At 41.9% G+C, this 21,275-nt stretch overlaps 7 protein-coding genes across 7 annotated transcripts; 2 read left to right on the top strand and 5 right to left on the bottom strand.

Moving 5' to 3' along the window:
• Positions 1-1,368: 1,368 nt before the first annotated feature.
• MELLADRAFT_89082 (uncharacterized protein) lies at positions 1,369-3,247 on the bottom strand (the record flags this gene model as incomplete). Its single annotated transcript, XM_007404263.1, has 5 exons — positions 1,369-1,392; positions 1,499-2,307; positions 2,391-2,865; positions 2,947-3,140; positions 3,214-3,247. The coding sequence occupies 5 exons, from the start codon at positions 3,245-3,247 to the stop codon at positions 1,369-1,371; spliced, it is 1,536 nt and encodes a 511-aa protein (XP_007404325.1).
• A 176-nt stretch (positions 3,248-3,423) lies between these two features.
• MELLADRAFT_89081 (uncharacterized protein) lies at positions 3,424-4,445 on the top strand (the record flags this gene model as incomplete). The annotated part of the gene is made up of 6 exons (XM_007404690.1): positions 3,424-3,464; positions 3,569-3,755; positions 3,835-3,981; positions 4,064-4,224; positions 4,296-4,358; positions 4,436-4,445. 6 exons carry the CDS (start codon positions 3,424-3,426, stop codon positions 4,443-4,445), a joined length of 609 nt encoding a protein of 202 aa, XP_007404752.1.
• Positions 4,446-6,124: 1,679 nt separating this feature from the next.
• On the bottom strand, positions 6,125-9,343 carry MELLADRAFT_59062 (uncharacterized protein; the record flags this gene model as incomplete). The annotated part of the gene is made up of 5 exons (XM_007404262.1): positions 6,125-6,541; positions 6,656-6,868; positions 7,025-7,965; positions 8,050-9,015; positions 9,088-9,343. 5 exons carry the CDS (start codon positions 9,341-9,343, stop codon positions 6,125-6,127), a joined length of 2,793 nt encoding a protein of 930 aa, XP_007404324.1.
• A 953-nt stretch (positions 9,344-10,296) lies between these two features.
• On the bottom strand, positions 10,297-12,741 carry MELLADRAFT_101776 (uncharacterized protein; the record flags this gene model as incomplete). Its single annotated transcript, XM_007404261.1, has 6 exons — positions 10,297-10,345; positions 10,414-10,824; positions 10,990-12,020; positions 12,130-12,204; positions 12,305-12,488; positions 12,566-12,741. The coding sequence occupies 6 exons, from the start codon at positions 12,739-12,741 to the stop codon at positions 10,297-10,299; spliced, it is 1,926 nt and encodes a 641-aa protein (XP_007404323.1).
• Positions 12,742-13,738: 997 nt separating this feature from the next.
• On the bottom strand, positions 13,739-14,152 carry MELLADRAFT_101775 (uncharacterized protein; the record flags this gene model as incomplete). The annotated part of the gene is made up of 2 exons (XM_007404260.1): positions 13,739-13,875; positions 13,963-14,152. 2 exons carry the CDS (start codon positions 14,150-14,152, stop codon positions 13,739-13,741), a joined length of 327 nt encoding a protein of 108 aa, XP_007404322.1.
• Positions 14,153-16,094: 1,942 nt separating this feature from the next.
• On the top strand, positions 16,095-18,026 carry MELLADRAFT_115056 (uncharacterized protein; the record flags this gene model as incomplete). Its single annotated transcript, XM_007404691.1, has 3 exons — positions 16,095-16,466; positions 16,551-16,931; positions 17,760-18,026. The coding sequence occupies 3 exons, from the start codon at positions 16,101-16,103 to the stop codon at positions 18,024-18,026; spliced, it is 1,014 nt and encodes a 337-aa protein (XP_007404753.1).
• A 104-nt stretch (positions 18,027-18,130) lies between these two features.
• Positions 18,131-18,314, bottom strand: MELLADRAFT_54665 (uncharacterized protein; the record flags this gene model as incomplete). Its single annotated transcript, XM_007404259.1, has 1 exon — positions 18,131-18,314. A coding segment is annotated over one exon (166 nt), but the record flags the coding sequence as incomplete, so codon positions are not given.
• Between the last annotated feature and the right edge of the window lie 2,961 nt (positions 18,315-21,275).

Raw genomic sequence — 21,275 nt, 5'->3', positions numbered from 1 at the left:
TTAATTGTATCGCTGTTGTACTTCTTGTTTTGCATTTTCACATCAAAAAATCATTATTTTTGATCATCCTATTCTTCTGCTAATCCATCAAGGTTTCATTGAGACCATCACAAAGCTCTTGAAATTACTTTGTGTCAATTTTAAAGCTATAATCAAGATTCAGTACGTCAGTTGAAGATGATTTGGGCCTCAGGAGTCAGGCTCCGTGACTGCAGCCATCTTCACAATGAGTTTGAATACAACTTTTATGGGCTAAGTTGACTATGTGAGTATCTTGAAAGCTACCAGTACCACAATTCTAAAGAACCAGAAGCACAAGTCCGCGTAGACCCTTTTAATTTTTTCAACTTTATTCTCCATCAAGTCAACTCCAAGCTGCTTGCAAGCCAACTCCTCTCCACGTGTTGTTTACCTTATATGCAAATTATCTATGCTCTCTCCCATGACCCACACGCACGGTTTCAAGAAGAATTTAGATGCGTATAAATAATCATGTACCTCTCTGTCTCTATGTTGATAAATATGCTCCAGTTTGATTGAACAGACGTGGATGGAGGACGAAGAAGTGTCCAAACACCAAGTACCTATAAGTTTAACCAAGAAATTATGTGACAGGAGAAAATATGGGAGGACAAAAACATAAAAGTTTCGAAGATGTATGACAATGTATTCTACAATTACTTCGTGAAGCATTCAGAAATACATAGCATGGATCGCTTCCGAGATGAATATCGACGGGAAGCGGGGATATTGATTTCTATGGGTTTTGACGCATAGATCCCCAAACGGCTATGGTTTAAGGTAGGTTTGGCACTCTGAAGTCCATTGACCGCATTTCGTTACCAGGATCTTGTCCGCACAGTCAAAAAGGAACCACGACTCCTTTAGCATCGAGGTACTTGAAGCTATGAATCTGATGATGCTTATTACTTTTACAATCATGTGGTAAACACTTCAAATACTTGATGACCTCGTTGACGATATGGTAGAAGACCTGATGAAGTTGTACCCTCATTGTTTTAACGGATCCGTCTGTCTGAACTTTGAAGTCTAGAATACTGACTGCATGTCTTCAAGTTACCTTACCATCTCGATTATCATTTGATCCTCATCCCATATGGAATAAGCTGGATAAAGTGACTGAGATGGACTGTGGTTTGATATCCTCATACGATCCATCTTAACAGTAAATAAGAAAATGTAGGACATACAAATATCTTACGAACTTTAAACCTTTAGTGCGATGAAAGATAGAAACAATCATCATTTGATTTACAAGATAATAATCAAATTGATTGCATTAAATCTATCAAAACATCATCATCATCATAAGCAATACACAATCATTCATCAAAATTAATCCAATTCTTAATCAAACAATCTCCACTTTCCCTAATCAATCGGGTTGTTCAATAACAGATCGGGGTTTCCGAAATCTCGAGTTAGTTTAAAGATCAATTCTCAAGTCTAAGATCAAAAAATCATGAAACCTGCTAACCTTTGGTAACTTAGAAGCCTGTTCAGGATCTTGTGTGGGTAAAAGTCGATCATCATCATCATCACCACCACCATTCTCTTGACGATCATTTCTCATTCTCAGATCAATTGCAGAATTAGATGGTTGAGATTGTAAGCGTTGCGATTGACGAGCTTGACTTTGTAGAATAGCTTGTTGTTCAAGTTCTTCCAATTGTCCTTCATCAAGTTGATCTAATGCATTCATCTCATCTTCATTTCCAAACTCGTCTTGACCGTTAAGTTCTGTTCGATCAGGATCCGGTGCTTCGTGTCGAAAGAGTCCATTGTTTCTTGAAGGACCTGCGATCGGAGTACTTTGAACCGGTTGACGATGATTGACTGAAACTCTTGATTGATTCGAAACTGATCCTCTCATCTCTTGAGCTTGAGCTTGATGAACTCTAGTTTGATTTAAAGGTCTTGAAGAATGAACCGATTTTTCATGATCTGATCTAATTTGATCTAATCCACTCAACTCTTCACCACCCGTACTAGCCAAGATGAAATCTAAAGATAAACTTTCATCCGAAGTTGAAATCGAAATATAAAACGGTCGTCCACCCATCGAGAAACCTGCATCGATGGGTGCATCAATCGTAGTACCTAATTCGACAATCGATCGAAACTCTTTCATCGAAATAGTGATGATGATCATCTCGGGTACCGATTTTTGTTGAGTGTTGGATGGTTCTGGTGAATGAAAATTGACGTGATAGTCTTCAAATTCGTTGGATGAGATCGTTAAGACTGTAGATACTTGACGAGCGCCTTTCGAAAAGATATCATTGACTATTTTTACATTAAAGTCACATGAAATTGTCACATCAGTAAAGAAGCAAGAAATTAATCAACTTTCCAAAAACTAAACTCACTTCTAGGAACGATGATCGATTGATCTGAATCATCCGACAAATTCACCGTCTTCATCAAAACCTTACCATCACTATGAAAACAAAAACTAAGTTCTTCATTCGATTCTAAAGCTTGTCTAGTATTCAAACCCGAAGTAGAAGTTCCAATCAGATTAGGATGACTAATGAAATGATCGATCCATTGTTTAAGATGATTTGAAGGAGAGATCCAATAATTCGGACTGTTTAATGATCTAATATCAATCGGATTTAATGATCTTGAGATCGTTGAGAATTGTAATGAGAATGATTTAATGATACCTACTGATAAGAAAAGTTGGATTTTGATACGATTGCTCGAATTACTTGGATCTAAAGTGGAAGTTTGATGTCTTCTTTTGGCTAGATGAGTAGATTGATGATCAGTTTGAATTGAAATTTGACAAGATTCAATTGATGCATGAAAGGTTTTTTGTGATAAGATTTTATATAATGGCTAAATTTGACAAAATCCAATGTTAGTGAATAATCTTTCCAAAGAAAAAGATTCGGTTTTTTTTTTGGGATTGAAACTGACTTTAGTTAAAACTTCAATGATACCTAATTGATTTGAATTTAAATGATAATGATCAAAGTAAGATTCATGAAGATTAGCGATGGCATAAGTTGATCGAGTAGGTGAAACAGCTGATAATTTTAAACAATCTTCGAGTGCATTGAGATGAACTTGATCTGAAAATGATTTAAAACATTTAAGTACAGCCGTGAAGTCTAGATGATCGAAGAATCAAGTCAGTATGATTAGTTTTGATTTGTTGAGAATGAGGATGAGGATGAGACTAACGTTTTAATGAATGAGTTGGTAAACTAAATTCCATTTTCAAATTCAAATTCAAATTCTCAACTTCACAACAGAACAACACAACAACAACAACAACACTTTCAAACTACAGTTCAACAACACTTTACTCTATCACTCTATCACTCAATCAACCACTTCAACCACTTCAACCACTCAACACTACTCAAGAAACAAAGAACAAATCACTCAATCATGTTCAAACATTCTATCAAACCAATCACAAACCAAAAAAGGTATCATCACATTCAAACTACAAACCAAACCAAACAAACAAACCGAATAATCAATAATAACGGATTTTGATTTCTGATTGTAATTGTAATTGTGTCTAGAAAAGGTTTTTCTTTAAAACATCAATCCATCAATCTGCTCATTTCGATAGTCATCAATTTGTTACTCAATTACAAAAAGATGGTCTTTCGAGAGATCAAGCTGAAGGTTTGATTTTGGCTATCGAACAAGTTATTGATCAATCTATTAAAGGTTTGATCACTGGTTTAGTCACTAGAAATGAAATCGAAAAGGTCAGTTTCTTTCACCCCCACCCCTCAAAAGAAAGAAGGATGATTCTAATGATGATTTTTGGTTTGGATGTTTTTTTAGCAACAATATACTCAAAGAGTTGATTTTGCAAAACTTAAATCAGAAATTCAATTAGTAGAAAAACAAGATTTCGCATTACTTAAATCAGAAAACGAGCGACTTTTAAGTGAATTAGAAAAACTAAAACAAAGATTAAGAGAAGAGATTGTAAGTGATGATAAAATGCAAATCGATTTTTTGAAAAACGATTTTTTTTTTCACTCTTTTTCGTTTTGCTTCCATTACATAGACTCGTACTCAAGCTTCTGTTAGATTAGATTTGAATTTAGAAAAAGGTAGAATACGTGATGAGTTAGGTTTACGTGAGTTGAAGATTAGAGAAGTAGATACTAGGATCGAAGGTGAAATTGGGAATTTACGTACCACAATGGAAAGTGTAAAATTCAATATGTAAGTCATCAACTAATCTTAAAGAGATCTTTCAAAATCAGATTCCTAACCTATCTTTTTTTTTCTTTCAGTCTTCAATATGTCGTTGGTACAGTAGCTTCTAGTGGTGCTTTATTATTAGCTTACATTCGAATGTGAGTATCTTCATTCCTTAAGTTGAACCTTTCCAAAAGACTCATTCAAACTTCTCAAACCATTTTTCTTTCCTTAGGTTCCGATAATCCTTTTACCTTCTAGATCATTTGATTTCCTTAACACTTCATCATCATCATCAAAAAAACTTTCCTCTTTGTTATTATCATTACTATTTTCAGGTAAACTTGACTCATTCATCAATAAAACAAATTCTTGTACAAATATTTTGATCAGAAAAATCAATTGAATCCATCAATAGGTTTTTCAATCAAACATTGTGTATATATATCCTGATTTGATGGAAAATATGCTACCCAGAGCTTAAATCAAGAAAAGCCTTGCAACTCCAATCCAAACCATTCTACCACAAAGTACAAGATCCGACAATCAACAATAGTTCTCTCATATAGCGCTCTGGCAAGCGAACATCTATGGATCCCTTGCGTGGAGATTCTAAGGAGAAGAGCACCCAAGCAATCCTTGGCCCTTCTTAATTCCTCAGATCAGTTTCTTGTGTGTCTCCCTTCCCTCAGGACCAAACCCTGAGGCCTACTTGAATTCTGACCTCCAAGGAAACCATTTTCCAGTAAAAGAGGTCTTTCAAATCACTGCAGACTTCAAAGTGCTCTGATCTTCTATTGATAAATTTTACACCACAATCATCTCAAGCTTCTGATCTATATAACTCAGAAACAATTAATTTTTCTATAGGTGTAAGCAAATTTTCAAATTTGCTTGTGGTCTTTCCACAAATTGACTGTGATTGATGATTTAGAGCTTATCAAATTTGGTATTCTAAGATCTTGGTGTAAAGGATTTATAAATCAAGATCATCACTCTTCACGTCTTGGTCTTACACATGTGTTTTCTGTTTTCTGAAGAATCAGTTCTCAGAGAATATATAATTCAAGATGAACTGCATAGTGAGTAGAAACAGTGAGCATATGATATTATAAATCTGACTCATACGTTCATACATACTCATATGACCATGATGAGCAATCTAAATAATCTTCCAAGCTGATCATCACTCTCGAGTTATTGCAAGAGAGAGGGATGGGTTCAGTTTAGGTGATCAATGGTGTGTGGCCTGGCCGGTAACAACCAACCGGCCAGGTGTTTTGCCTTCATATTCCCCTTTCTATTGATTTTGCATTTGATCACCTGGTCAGAAGACTCTGGAGATAAGTTATGGCTACACAGACTTATTTACATAACAGAGGACTTGTGATGTGTTCATGAGGTCTGACTATAAAGCAGTCAGTGATTTATTCCTTTGGTTCCACCTAACTTGTTCTTTGGAGCTGGTGAACAAACTTGTAAATCTTGTGATCAATCTATTTTATCAAGGTTTCCTATTGTAGATCACTTCCCTGTTTGACTCCTTTTGATCATCCTGGTGATTATCTGTTGGCCAATATTGGCTTTATTGATAAGCATTCATCAAATGGTCATTCCATGACTGACTCAAGAGGTTTTGAATTGATCACGGACATCTCTAAAATCACATGGATTCACCACAGCTTAGGAATTATCATTCAGCAAAGATATCAAGAAAAATCTACAGAAAGAAATGGAAACAAATTTGCAAAAAAGATTAAAAAAGTGTTCAAGATTGAGTATAAGAAGGATCTTGGGAAAAAAAACGAGAAAGAAACAGAAAAAATTAACGGATTAGTGATATGATTGGAAAATCAAACAGAACATGAATCAAAGAGATAATATCATCTCGAGATTTCTAGGTATAACTTCAAGATATAACCTTCTATTTCAAATTTCCATAGGCTTTTTCATTAAACATCTTCCATATCCTTTCACTCAGTGTAGGTCCGATCCTTCGAAAAGTCTTATTCATCTCATCTTCAATCCAATTCTCAGGTTTGGTTTTCATTGATTCTTGATTGGATAATTGAAGTTTATATTCATCCCAAAAGACTCGAGGTGATTCCCAACGTTGTACAAAATCTAAAACTTTCTCTGGACTCATTCCTTTGATACTATTAATCATTCGAGCCCAAATATGATTGATAGTCAAATTGCTCGACTTGTCATTTAAGGAATGAAACACGCAATAGGAGGTGACCCAGTATTGATCTGGCTTATTTGATCGTAGTTGTGCCAAGAGTGGCAAGTAATTCTTTCGGTCAACGTGTCGGTCGGGTATGACTGATAAATCAATCGTCTATGAAGAGACTCCACTCATCAGTATCATAGCGTCTTTCACACTTTGAAAGTGCTGGTTTCAAAGCGAGTGTTCTGCTAAGAAAAAAATGAGGAATAGACGACTGATACATACTTTGTGTAAGGTATTCAAGACCTCTGTTCTCATCATTAAATAATCCACTGAAGCTTTCCAGTCAGCCGTCTCATGAAGATGACAATTGCTCACGACCATCATCTCAACTTTAGAGGTCTCAATCTGTTTTCCCCATTGGATTCGATTGGCTTGCGAATTAAATTCTTCTACCAAGTAGATCTTATCCCTCAATCCAGAATTCATCAGCCTTGCCTTTGATCACATAAAAAAAAACATAAAGTGTCAGCGAAACAGGGAGCGCATTTTTTGAGAGATTGGGAAAAGGTGTATCAAGATAAGAAAGAGCTCCTTGTACTGAAGTATTCACTTTAAAGCATCGATCAAGATCGATTCTACCACAAAACTCACTTTTTGTTCGTGATAACGAGTGTCTAGTATACTCGCACAGAGATCATCGAGTCTCTTCCTTTCTACAATACTATCCAACACGACTTCCTTCCCAGTCGACTTATGTACCGCGATCCATATCGCATCACCAACAGCCAAGGCCCTTTGTTCAACTTTGATTTCCTCAGACTCTCGTTTATTGAGCGCTTGGGCTTTAGTCACACATAGATTATAAATCCCAGCCCGGTCCCCTTTTGATTTGACTTCACGATTATCGATGATGAGTGAGATGGTATAGGAGCCAGCTGGCCAAGTTTCAGGTTGGACTGTCATCGCAATCATGCTCATAGTTCCTATTGAGGCTCTAGGCTTGGCTAAGCCAGATGGAATGGTATTCGCAGTCGCAAACGAAGCGCGAGGTCGAGGTCGAGGAGCTTGACTGGTAGAGCTAGGGCCTGGCTCATCTTTCTGGTTCGAGCTTTGTTGCGACACGCCAGCAGATGAACTAGCCCGAATGAGAGGTGCCGAGCTGGTCGATGGCACATTCTGTGGCAACGAGTTGATAGGATGAGTTCCCGAGCGGGGAGCCGGAACCGTTGGAATTCCGAATTCGCCTCGGCTCGAGGATGATTCCATCGTCTTGGATCGAGACGAACCTGTAGATCTGTCCTTCGTCAATCTATCCGCGCCCAACGCACGACCGATGACAGGCTTGGGTTGGCTCACGCCCGCTAAAGCTTCCACAAATCCTGGGCATATCGGTATCGTCTTTTCTTTCCGTAACCAGCCCATCATTGTCGCACCCTCAGGTCCAAGAACTCGTTCGAGTCGAGCCTCTTGTACGATGGCCTTTATCTTGAACGGATGAAGTCTTTGGCGCGTACAAAACTCGACTTTGAAAAGCTCCTCCTCATCAGTATGCTGCACTTCAGCCTCTTTCGAAGTCTTGACCCGAACGTCATCTACAGCAAAAATGAATCGCTGGTCAGTTTAAAATATCAAGACATGGCAGTAGATTAAATGTCATGGTCGGTTTCAGCTCTTACTTTTGTCGAGATAAGAGAACTGGAAGCGCAAAGCGCCAAGAGAATCGACTGACGGACCTGGCTCTGGCTCGCGATAGACGTGAGCCCGTGCACCTGTCGCCGCCCGTTTGACCTTCAAATCTACTGAATCCGCGTGACTTCGCTTTTGTGGAACTTGAGGTGCGCTATGAGACTTTGTAGTTGTGGGCTTCTGGGCAGCATCCTGAAGCGTTAGATTGCTGCTTGTTGCATGATTCACACCTAAAATTGATGAGGCTTCCCGCAGGTCTTCATCAAGGGCTATACGTTGCGATTTATTTCGGACATCTTCAACCCAGCGCAGACTGCTAGCATCTACGCTAGACTTTCGCTTGAGCAAGGTAGGTGGTGAAGGACTCCTATTTGCTGGAAGAATTTCAGGTTCAGCAGCACAGATTTCGGCAACAAGCTCGATGAGTGGAATTCCTTCGGTCGCAGCGATTGCAGTAGCCAACTCGAACCCCGCACGCGTGAGGGCATATCTCATGGGTCGAAGGGTGGCGTGTACAACCACCAGCTGATGCTTTTTCAAGATGGCGCTAGTAAGAAAAACAAAAAAGAATGTTAGTGATTGGGATTCTTCTAAGCTAGTTAACAGCTGGACTGACATGGCGGAACTCCAAGCTGCTTTCTTGCCATCCCCAGAGTCAGATCCATAGCTCAAGTTAGAGTACTTCTGGCCAGTCTCGATGATCGTCTCGCGACTACTAAACTTTTTTTGATCCAAAGGTTCGCAAAAACTGTAAAGTGCGGCCAGGATTCCCCAAGCACCATCTCGAGGTTTAGGAGTGTAGGGCTTGGTGACTCGAGCTTTCTTGGCTTTGACAGGTAGTTCTCCGTCGGATGGGTCGTCCAAAGCGAGTTCTGCGGCAGTCAGTCCGGCTGGTTTCTTTCTTCTCTGCGACTGCTTTGTCCCGCTAGGACCTGCCTGAGGCTCCTGAAGGGGTACTGTTACAAAAGTGTTCGATTTGTTTAGTGAGCAGGTATCAGATTGGTTTGAAGAAGTCGGAATTCAGAGACCTTGCCGAGGAAAAGGTCTATCTTCGTCTCGACATATGTTTTCCAGCCGCCGGGTGATGATGGCAACTATTTTGTCTCCGATTCCATTTAGGTCCTTGGCCTCTTTCGGATGATTGAGAAGGTGTGGACATGCACGTAAAGCGCGTGCGGCTTTATTGTAAACATCAGCTGCTCGTGAGTTTTTCTCAGAAGCTAAGTTGGCTTCTTCGACGATCCAGTCGGCCCATTGAGAATTGGGGCCCTTCTTAGGTGGCATTAGTTGGGATTTGAAAAGACAGAAATACGAGAAATGAATGAAGTGGAAAAGTGATGGATGAAAAAGGAATAATGAAAAAGACTGCTTCAAACTTTAAGTCTACTCAGAATGAACCCCCGTAAAACCATAATACAGGACCTAGTCATTGAGGAACAAGCCATGTAATTCATCATTCCCTCTTGGAACCAAGAAAGGCCTAGAAAAGAACCGATACACATGTTATCCGTGATGTTCATGGACAGTCATGAAGGATACACTGTGTTTGAGTGATGAGCACTGATTTTTGACAGCTGAACGACCTATAATTCAACGATCTGGAACCAAACGATGACTAAACTTGAGCCTGTCAGGACTGGTTTGAAGTCACGTAGATTTGATTGTTCGAAAAGAGATGAGTTTCATATCTAAATTCATACCATCGCAGTATATCAATTCCATCTTAATACTAGAGAAGGGCCCCACCAGCGATTCCATTTATCCCTACTTCTCTGCCGAGTCATTTATGATAACCACAGTATCATGGATCATGAGCGTTTTGCATGGGTAGAACTGATTTCTCAAAGAATTGACCGTAATTTTGTCCTGAGTTGGTATGTATTTACATCCATGATAAGATACACTAAGCTTACTGAGCTTATAATTTGTTGACTAAAGTACAGATAAAATAACGGTATGAAAAACAGGCACCCTTCAAAGTCGCGTTCCTCTTGCCTCGAAAATGTGAATATTGATTTTATGCAAGGCCTACTTTGATAATCATCCTATCCTATTCACTGCGGTCAAGATCATATCATATCCTTGAGATTTATAGAAACGTGCTAATGTTCATATCACAAATATCAGCGGATGAATGTCGAGTAGAATTCTCTACCAAGTCAAGAAACATCAGATCAAGTTTCATCTTGGATTCAACTTACGGTTTGTGTTGATCGCGTTTTCTCAGGAATCTGATATCAGTCTTTCCAATCCTCTTCCTCGCTATCCCATCCAAGTGCCGAAGGTCTGTGGAATGTGAAGTCCGATATCAGTCATCTGCTTTGTACTGTCCACCACAAACTAATATGACTAACTCAATTCCCATGTCTTGCATCATGTTGCCTAAGGTAGAAGCACGAGGCGCGCAGTCACTTGTTGAGGCACCGCACGACTCTCCGATTATCGACTTCGAAGTATTCTTGACACTTTTATTTTTATCTTCAATCACTGCTCCAGAACAATCATATTTCCTGACAGAGTTTTCTGAGAATAAGCTATCCTCATCCGGCAAATCATCGTCAGCATGATCTGAGACATAGCCACGCTGAAACATCTCTAGTTTTCTCTGCTCATCGATTTGTGCGGCAGTGTCAGAAACGGGTGCCATAAATCCCCACGAATCGCCCCAATGCGTAGTAGTTGGAACTTCGTACCCCCCACTTCTATCAGTCTGCTTACTTGGTTGAGCTGCTCCGCTAACTTTGAAAAGATATTCGGCGGCGCTCCTGTGAGCGCGAAATGGACACCAGCGGAGAGGCAAGCTTTAGCAGTGATTGTCATAATCAAGAAGATTCATTCAATGAACAAAGTTGTGTGTGCGTTCTACGCTTTCCCAGAATTATTTTGAAGGGATATCCAGTGAGATGACCTGCCTTCCAACCATCATCCACTTGTTTTGTGCATCTATCAAAGACTGAATATCACCAGTCTCCAGTATTCTTTCCGCATCCTTCATGAGAGTCAAAGTTTGTTCCAACTCGACGACCTTTTTGGTCAAGAGGATTCCTTTCAGTTTTGAAGGATCTTGACTGGACTGATCGACATCATGACTAGCGACGACGGAGCTGCCTCCTGCAGTAGTTCTTTTAACCGTTTTGTCTTTTGGTTTGGTCGAATTGATCATCGGTGATTTGAAAGCAGCAGGAAATGACTTGGGTAAATGTCGACTTGTCGACATAGGTTTTGGTGTGAATGACCTAGTTTTGCTGAGGAAGCTAGATTCTTGTCCCTGAAGGTTAACCAAGCTCTGGGTCTGTCGATCTGGACCTTTCGTATCTGCTTCTGACTCGTCTTCTGAGAGATCCCGCTTCCTTGAAGTTGAGCAAGGTATCGAGTCGGTGGAAAGAGAACGACGGAGTCGAGACGCCGGAGGTTCGTCGACACAAGACTTCCTTGGGCCTATATTGCGCTTAGCGATGCGGCTTCCCGCCTGTGGATCTTTAGCTTCCGCCTCTTTGAGTTCGATGACTGGCAGGCTGCGCTCAGATTGAGACTCGCCAGTTTCTGAGCTTGAGAGACTTGAGAGACTTGATTCGGAGGGTTCCGAACTGGCACGGCTTTCGGCTTCGTGTTCACTCAACCGCTCTCCATCATCTCCAATTCCTGAAGAGGATACCTCCAGAGATTCACGTTGTTGAATATCATGAGGTTCCTTGCACTCTTCCATAATCTTCACCTCGAACCCCTTGTCATGGCTCTCTTGATGAAAAACACTCAACCTTCTGACGCAAAGCGACTCGTGCATTCCAGTTGATCTACCGCCGCGAGGTTCAGTCCTCCATCTGCGCACTTTCCACGACGGTGTACGGCGACTGGTGATGGTCGTAATTTTGCACTGCGAAGCAGATGATGTGCGAGATGACAGGGGCCGATTGCAGCCTCCTACCAGCGTAGTGCTCAGAGATCGTGTAGTCGGCAAAGACTGCAGAGGGTCGATATAGAAAGAAACACAAAAGCTTGTCAGACTCAGATACTTTCTCGCTACCTCCTCTTCAGTGGCAGACTATCAAAGCTAAATGAAGGTCACGTACTATCAATCGTTTTGCCGGTGGCATGATCTCGGACATGATCAGATCTTCCTCGGAGGTGGAACTTGTTCGGGCAACCTTTCGAGACAAGTAAGATACCATCATATATGTGAGCATGCGGCTCCTGGCACAAAACAGGAAGATCTCCTAGCTAGATTATATATCGCGTATCACTCACTTCACAGGGAGTATGGGTGTCACGAAGAGCTTCGTGACTTTCTCTCCCTAATCTTTCAATGTGGGTGGTCCACGGAGAGGGTGGGACTTGAGCTGAAAGATCTGGAGGGATGATCCCCAGATTTTGATTGCCTGTCATTGAGATCGACGAGCTAGGCCTCATGTGACAAGATGGAAAAGACGGACTTTTTACCAGTCAATGCAAAGCTATCAGTCGTAAGGCCTCCAAACGTAGGCAAGCCTTTATACAAGATTCGCTCACCGCCATTTAGCCAAGCTTGTAGAACGAGTATGGTTCAGATGTCCAAGCATATCTCTCGCCTGAGCAAGTGAATAAGCTCGACGAGGAAGTGAACTCAGTTTGGGAAGTTTGGAGACAAGCTTGATAGAACTTGAAGATTGTCTTCGTTTTGACTGATGTGAATGTTTCTGATTCATGATCTCTTTGTTGATGGAGAGCTGGTCGACTAATTGGAGTTGAAGCTTCAATACTGAGAAGTAACAAGCTCAAAGATATTTATTTAAAGCTTCTGCTCTTGACCGATGACCGATGATGTCATGGTCATCATTGAGTCAGGGTGAGGTGTATGCGAGGAAAGTATGTAAACTTAACGGTTTACATACGAAGACAGGTATCGGATCACACTTCATGGCCTTTTCAATCTGACTTTCTATCCTACATCTACATTAGCTTTACATTTTACCCCACACGCCAGCAATAATAAATGCGCATACATGCCTACCCCATCGGTTGTCAACATCACCAATGTGTTTTACTTTGCCTGAACTACGGAAATATTGCAAAGCAAAATATTTGAGTAATTTTCGGTGTAATTTACCTTCTTCGTAACTTCATGTTCAAAACACACAGTTCACCAGAATCTTTTTTTGAAAAGTCAGAGTGCCAAATTATCAGATTTAAGAGTTTTTCCAAATTCAAAAGAAATAGAAGGACAGGCCGATTTCAGGTTAATCCAGCTGGCCGCTAGAAGTGGCCTGTGGTATGGCCTACCTGAAGACCGCCCATCACTGCAGAGAGATGAGCGGCCTAAAGACCGTCCAGACCCTCCCGTGGTGCAGATGAAAGAGTGAAACTTAGGGTTTAGGCGGAATGATCGTGTGGAATGCAGTATGCTCATGTATGTGTGACATTTTTCTGTGAATGGACTTACGGAAGTAAGAAAGTCCGTTTTGTGCGCATTGCAATAGCTTGGGTAAAAACAAGTGAGGACTACATCTGCCAAACATGACTTAGAAGCAATAACAAAGAAACAATCTTTCACGAGAGGTCATTTCAAAAACTAGACAATAAAAATGAGATTATCAAAAGCCCAAGTCGCCCAAAAATGATAAGCAATGACACCATACAAGCACACGGTCACCCAAGCAAACAAAATAAGATAAAAATTGTCCGATATGGTGGTTTTATTGATATTCAAAGGCCAGTACCTTCGGGGAATTGCATCGGAGGCGAAGTCCGTCTTGGATACTTTCGCGGTGGAGGAGGGGAGGCTGAACGACCTTTTTCACGACGTTCGAGTTCGTCCTTGAAGTTCTCGAACAAGCGATAGGCTATTCAAATGGAATTCAAATGTCAATGACCGTTTAGAGATGATATGAGTTGGGCAAGAGGAGACGTGAAAGGAGAACGAGCTTAACTGAAGTTTTTCACCGATGCTGAGTATAGACGCAAAGCCTCAACTTCTTCGGGCGTCAGAACTAGTGGTTCTTCTTCCGTGGAGTTGGTGGACTTTGGTGAGGTATCCGAGGGAAGAGAGGGAGCATGAGCCGCACTGACTGGGGTGGCTTGATGGGCAGCGGATGATGTGTGTTCGAGTATGTTGCTCATGTTGTGAAATGTGATAGGGAATTGGCTATATGATTGCGAGATGTGTGAGGGGCTGCATTCACACTCAGGGTAGGAAGAGGTAGATACTAACATTTTGGGAGTTTCGTGGATTTGATAATCAAGCGTATGCTATGGTGTGAAACTTTGTAATGAGGTTGATGAGATGGTGCGGGGTAGATAAGAGGTGCAATGAGAGAGACAGGGATTTTATAGAATCCAAAACTGGTTGATTGACCAAATGGAGAAAGGTCAGGCTAAGTCAAAAATGCGCAGAATCCGTTGAAAATTAAAATACGTGGGGGATCATCAGAAAACGATCCCGTCACGGTGACGGTGCGGAGTGTTTTGTCATCATCAAGTTCAGGAGCCCTGTTTTTCAAACACCCAGCTGGTATGTAAAAATCAGGGGTAAGACGCTCCGAAAAAAAATAGAACCGATGAAGCTTCGGCTCAGCTGAGCAATCCCTGTACATAGCAAAACACACAGTATGCACCGCTCCCAGCACGATTTTCTAACTTTAGAGATCACCTTTAACTGGTTCCGAATTCCCGTATGCCTTGTGTGGGGTACGGGCTGGACCTGATCACCAGCTTCCGTGCAGACTCAAATAAACAAGCAAATAGAAAAAGTGGACCATACATACCAGCGAAACAGCTTCCTACTTGTTGTGGGTCGATGTCGAATATACAGCAGATCGGGAGGGACTATGTATATCGAGTTGAGTCCTCCCCCTTGAAGGTCTCGAAAAAGACGGATCGATTATAGAACAAAAGCACGGCCTACATCCAGCTGAAAGGGTACATACCTTCCGCGTGAAGCAGCTGATGGATCGAACGGTTCTGCTGCACGCCAAGCTCATCTGGACTAGCGTTCCTTTGATTCCTTGAAAGGACCCAAGGCTTGAGAAAAGGCAATGAGTCCGTGAGTCTGACCCCAGAAAGTTCTCCACACGTGAAACAGGGCACGAAGGGCGCACTGCGTGAAAAACTATGAATTCACTTGCTAAGCACCTTGCATTTGTCAGATGATTTTGTTTAAAGAAATCGATCGAATTTAAGCCTCATCACATGTCATCTTTTCACCGACCTACTTATTTGCTTACGGAGTTTTCAATCAGGTAAACAGCCCAACTTGAATCAAGACCATCTCAATGATTTGGTCAACACAAAGGCTTCGAGATAAATTGTGGAAAATGGCAGATGTCGGAAGATATACTTTGTAAAGTGGATGTGGTCAACCGATAATCCTTTGTTGATGCTAGCTGCCCTTATGCAATCGTGAAGCAGGTCTACTCGTCAAGCCTCTTGGGGACCTGAGATACGAGATAGAGCACCAGACCGGAAGGGGCGAGATGGGAGCAATCGGATTGCAGTGTTGTACATGGTATCTCGTGAACATGACGGAGTTAGATTCAGAGCCGAGCAAACATGAGTGACGAATAAATGATATCATATCCTAGATACATGTGGAACAAAGACTGGTGACCGTGCAGCTCAAGTTGGTCTGAGAGTCTGTTATCGTCTCGTCTCCTCATCTTTGACAATTATTTGATCACGTAAAAATCAATCACACTCACCGAAGTGATATGCGGTCAAGAAAGACTGCGGTTGCCGAGCTTGACCAAGACGTACATAAAGTTGATCATTTTCCCGTCCGTTTTTGCAAAGACTTTCTCTGTCGGATTGGATCCAGAGACGAAATGATTTGCTCTCTTGCCCGGAGCGCGTGGGACTCGTGAGCCGTCCGGCATGGCATTTTGCATCGCCTCTTCGCCATGGGGGCGGACATCCTGGGCAGGTGTCGGGCATCTCCTGCGCCCGTAGTTCTCGCAATGCACCGTCGAAAGGCGCCTTGCGTAATCCGCACTGATCCGCATATGTATGTATGACAACTTTCAGGCTCATCGTGATCCGTGCCAAGTCTTGTTTACCCTCATCGACAATCAAGATGAGCATCATCACATCAACAGAACCAACAAACCTTCAAGCTGAGGATCATTCAGTCATCACTCCAGCAACACAAGACGAATCACCTAACCAAATATCCGCAGTCAGCATTACCAACAAATCAAGTTCGGATGCAGTTGAACGAATCACTGAACCTCAACCCTTGCCCTCTGCTGTGGAGGAATCTGAGCCATTCAGCGAGAATGAACGATTACCACTTCCAACACCATCTACACCATCTCGGAACAATCAAGCTTGTGCCCCTAGCACTAGTTCGCCTAATCAGACCGATGAGCGCTGGTTGATTAAAAAAATCCTTTGGCCGCCTTTTCCTCCTTCTGGATCAAATCCCAAATCGATATCGATTGTAAGTCTCATTTTTGACAGAGTCTTGCAATGACACACCTTCCCACATTCAAATCATGATGGCTGATCCCTTTTTGTACTTTAGATCATGCAAAATACCAATGGGCCATGTTCGCTTCTGGCTGTCTGCAACATTCTTCTACTTCAGGGTTCAATCGTTCTTCCCGGGCCTCCAGATCGTACATCGATTTCCTTCCAGACCCTTTCCTCAGTCTTAGCCGATTACTTGGTCCGTCACTCCGCTGATCCCACAAATCTCAGCGTCGCTCTTTCAGTCATTCCATCTTCTCGCACTGGTCTCAATCTTAATCCAAGATTCGGTTCAATTGATGGCTTTGGACCTGGATCAGGGGAACTTGCTTTATTCAGCTCAGCAGGTGTCCCCTTGGTCCATGGATGGGTTGCGGATCCACAAGACCAGGATACGTGGGATGCACTAATGAAGTGTGGTGACTACGATAGAGCGGTTGAAGCAGTTGTAGTTGGAGAAGAGCTGCTTGAAAACCCTCAAGATGACAAAGTCAATGGAGAAACGACAGCAGAAAATAAAAATGCTATTCATGATGGTATGTGACCCTCTTTTGACGATTTCATAAGAACCTTTGACCCATGTTGATTGATCTTGATGTGGTTTTCTATGATTTTCAGCTTGTTTAATACGTCGGTTTTTGGATACCAGCAGTACTCAGCTATCTTTCTTTGGACTCTTTCAACTCATATCCGGTTTGGCTCCTGATTCACTCACTGCCTTCTTTCGAAATTCACATCTTTCAGTCTTGTATCGGCGTCCGGTCATCTCACCTGCGCCACCTGCTCCTCTTCACCCCCCTCTACCACCTCCACCTGACCAAATGGACCCCAATTACTCCCACGAGACAATGCTGGAGGTTCATGCGATCTCTCAAAGTCTCGCGCAGGCTGAACTAGAGGATCGATCCCTGCACACATTCAATGAAGATGAAAGCGGAGTACCCAAACTCTTCTGTCTGGTAACGGATATGGCGTTTCTGAATGAGCGCCATATTGTTTGGGAAAGTTTAGAGGATGTTGAGGGTGGTATGAGTGAGTTTTATGATTGGAATCTGACTCGAAGTCGCCTCAAAGCCCCAGCTTCACGTCAAACAGGTCAACGTACTTCCAGCGGTCCACCGGGTAGAAATTCTGTCCCACCGCGCGAGACGACAGAGCCCAATCATCTCAACAACGAGTGCGTCTTTCACTATAGCCCACAAGTGCTGTCAGAGTTTTCTCATATCTTTTGCTCGTTATGCACAGTTTTCTTTGCGCACAACAGTTGCAAGAGGAAGAGTATCGGAACCAAGAATCCAGAATAGGTGTCCAACCGGGACCAACCTTTAATTCTTTGCAGCCCTCACTGCCGTCACAAGCTCGCATCCAACAAGTTCACGCCCAATCTACTTCTTGTCCCCAAGTTCTATCTGAAACATCAGGCACTTCATTTCCCAGCAATCAACAATGCGTGACAACAGCGGCAAGTACTCATGGTCGTCGAGCCAGCCACGGAAGTGGTCAAAGAAAGAAGAATTGCATTATCATGTGATGACATTCAGTTGACTTTGCTTCGTCTCATTCTGTCAATTCACCTGACCAGTTACGGACATATTGTTTTGTTTCTCACTCTATGTTCTTCACATATGCTGTGACGAACCTTTTGTCTTTCTTCTATACTTCATACGTACGCCGCATCACATCAATCATTGGGATTGCATCCTGTTTTCTTTTGTATGAATCTGACAATAATCTTGATGCCTTGTATTTTTTTGGTGTCGTTTTGAATACTTCTTCGTTCCGGTTGTCCCTATGATCTCCAATGTTTGTTATAAGCATTCTTGTGATTTTTACATTGCCAACATGCGGCATCCTTCGTTCATCAAATTGAATGCCTCTCCTTGCCATTTGAAGTAGGAGGCTCAAGGTGTTTTCCCACGGGTGCATGATCAGGCCAACAGAACTGAACTTGGGTGGCAAAGAACAAGGAGACCTTTATGTAAGCCTGCCAGTAGGAGCTTAGAACAAATAGCAGAACATGATACAAAGACCCTGACGTTCCCTGAGCAGAACCTTTGAAATATTCTAGGACCTGTATCTCTCTGTTTCACACGTCCATTTCTTGGAACCCGTGGCAAGGCTTGTAAGCTACTACAGGATCTTCAGCTGTGAAGCCCCAAATTGTTGAGGCAAGTCATGGTCATCCAGCACTTTTCAGTCACAATGTGGTCCCAACTTTGGCCAAAATTGACTGAAGTGAAGTGTTCCTCTCGATTAATTTTTATCTGCAACAGCTCCGCAACTGTCACCTTCACAATTTTCTTCCGGCATTCATGGAATTGTTATCAAAAGCCTTGCAAGAGGCAACAACCCAGACGTGCATGCTAGCTCACCCAGACTACACAGGATATGTGTTTAAAGCATATCAATTGCAACAGACTTGGATCAATTCAATGTTTACAAGTTGAGAGATGGGTTCAAGAAAATGCAAGCGGTAGGGATTGAACCACACAGAACTGCTTGTGAAGTTTCCTGGGGTGACCAGGCAGCCCAGCAGAAGATATGTCAACTTCACATAACTCCACATGTGGAAATCATTTCAGAAATACATGGACAAACCTATTCATCTATACAATTGAAAGGTCTCATAGTGCCTCCAATCAGCAAGCTATGGCTACTTCTTGCTTGAATTTTCAACTGGGCTCTGCTTTCCAGGACAAAGACTATATCTTACACAAAGGCTACCTGTTCTACATGCAAAATCTTTGAAGATATGCAGACCTTCACCACAATGACCAAATTGACACTGTTTCTCACAGCCTGTAACTTTGCCAGTTCCACAAGCCTCCAGTGTAGCATGGCTTGGAATGTTGCACCATTGGACCAAGGAAAGATAGGAATGTAACTATATTATGATATTGGATTTTTGGTGATCCTTTATTTGTGTCTTCAAGAATTCTGATAGACTGCTTTTGTCTATAAGCTTGTCAGTCGGACAATGATATAATACTCCTGCCAAGTGGATAATTTTTGGGTAGACAACCCAAAAACCAGAGGAGACTCCAGTCACAAATATGGCCGAGTTCTGCTTTTTTTGTTGGTTAACATCAAGGCTATGCCTCTAACAGCTGGTCTGCCTTGACATGTTTCAATTTCTGCAATTCAATCCAGTTGTGACAGACCACATCAATGACTGTCACTGTTCAGGCTGTGGCTTATTTGGATATATTGGGGCAAAGGTCATGTCAGCAGGTATTTTTTTGCAGATCAGTCTTCTGTTTCACTGTTCCACTTCAGATATTGAAGATTGTAATCTTGCTTCAGTTTCCTAGATGTCAATAAGGAAGCTTATTGAGCAAGGAAACCAACTAGGGCTGTGACCCGGCCCCGGCCCCGGCCGGCCGACTTTGCCCAACAACTTTCACAGAGCTGACAGTACGCGCCCCGAGGCATTCATATGTGACTCAATAACAGTTGAATACGGCCCTGTGGGAGCTTTGGGTAATTTGGGACCCCGACCCGGCCGGGGTGCCAACCCTTTTTTCGCCCAAGAAATGCCTTCACGCTGTCTTCTACCCGCCCTGGTCAGCCCTGAGCAGTTTTCAGAGGCCATTGGGCTCAATCAGGGCTTGATTTGGCCCCGGGGCCGGCCCTGAACACACAGGGTTGGGTCACAGCCCTAAAACCAACATGTAACAAGTGATATTAGGGGGTTTCAAGTTGGATTTTTTTTTTGCGTATTTTTTACAAATTTGGACAAGTTGTTCATAAAAATATTTTCTGTAAAATGGATGTATGTTTAATTCAGGACACCTAAAAAGGTGTCCCGCTTTAAAAAAATTACGCAAATTTAACAACAACGGGCAAGGCGTTGTAGTGTAAAAATATGTAAAAACATCCAACTTGAAACCCCCTATTGTATAACTGTTACAGTTCAATTACTATGTTTTACATATGTAGGACAGCACTTGACAATAGCAATTGAAGAGAGACCTAGCAGAAAGACTGCAAATCCATGGCTACTCATTGTAAAAAGGCTTATATAAGGGCTTTTGTAAGTTGATATGGATGGACTTGTTGGTTTATAAAGCTTATGTAAACTTGATTGTTATTGTAGAAGATAAGGAACAAAAGAAACAAGACAAAAGCAAAGGTTTATATACCCATCAGAACAAGAGAATAGCACACAGAAAACATTCAACAACTACAACATGGAGGATTATGTGACCATCTCCTGTGAACAACTGATAATTGATCTGTAGAAGAACACATGTGATCCTTATACTAAAATCTTGTGTGTGTAATTAATTTATTTAGCATGTGTAGTTATAATGCCATATAATACATGGTTCTCCTTTGTAATTTATCCTATTATAACCCTTCCTGTGAGCACAAGAGCCCTAGACATCCCTTCTTGGCATCCACCACAGGTCAAGAAGATCAGTTTGATACAAACAGCTATTAATTTGGGTTGAGAAACCAACTTGGTTTCTTGAACCAAGGCTACACATGGTCATTAAAAAGATCTTCATAAAACAAATTACACAGGATTGTATTTCAAGTTGATCAATGAGTATTTGTTTGTTGGACAATGAGTATATCATTTTTGAATAACATGTGGTAAGAGAGAAATAGAGAAATAATAAGTAAATATGAAAAGAACATAGAAATAAACAGTTTGCACCCTATACCTGTAATTAGGGGTGTGACACAGACCCAGACCTGACTGGCCAATTCTGCCCAACAAGGTTTTTGAAGCTGACAGTCTGTTCCCTGTCACACTGAAGCCTAAACTTGGTCA

This window comes from Melampsora larici-populina (genome assembly GCF_000204055.1).
Source record: "Melampsora larici-populina 98AG31 unplaced genomic scaffold MELLAscaffold_2, whole genome shotgun sequence".
Classification (NCBI taxonomy): domain Eukaryota; kingdom Fungi; phylum Basidiomycota; class Pucciniomycetes; order Pucciniales; family Melampsoraceae; genus Melampsora; species Melampsora laricis-populina.
This window is presented reverse-complemented; position numbering and strand designations above follow the sequence as displayed.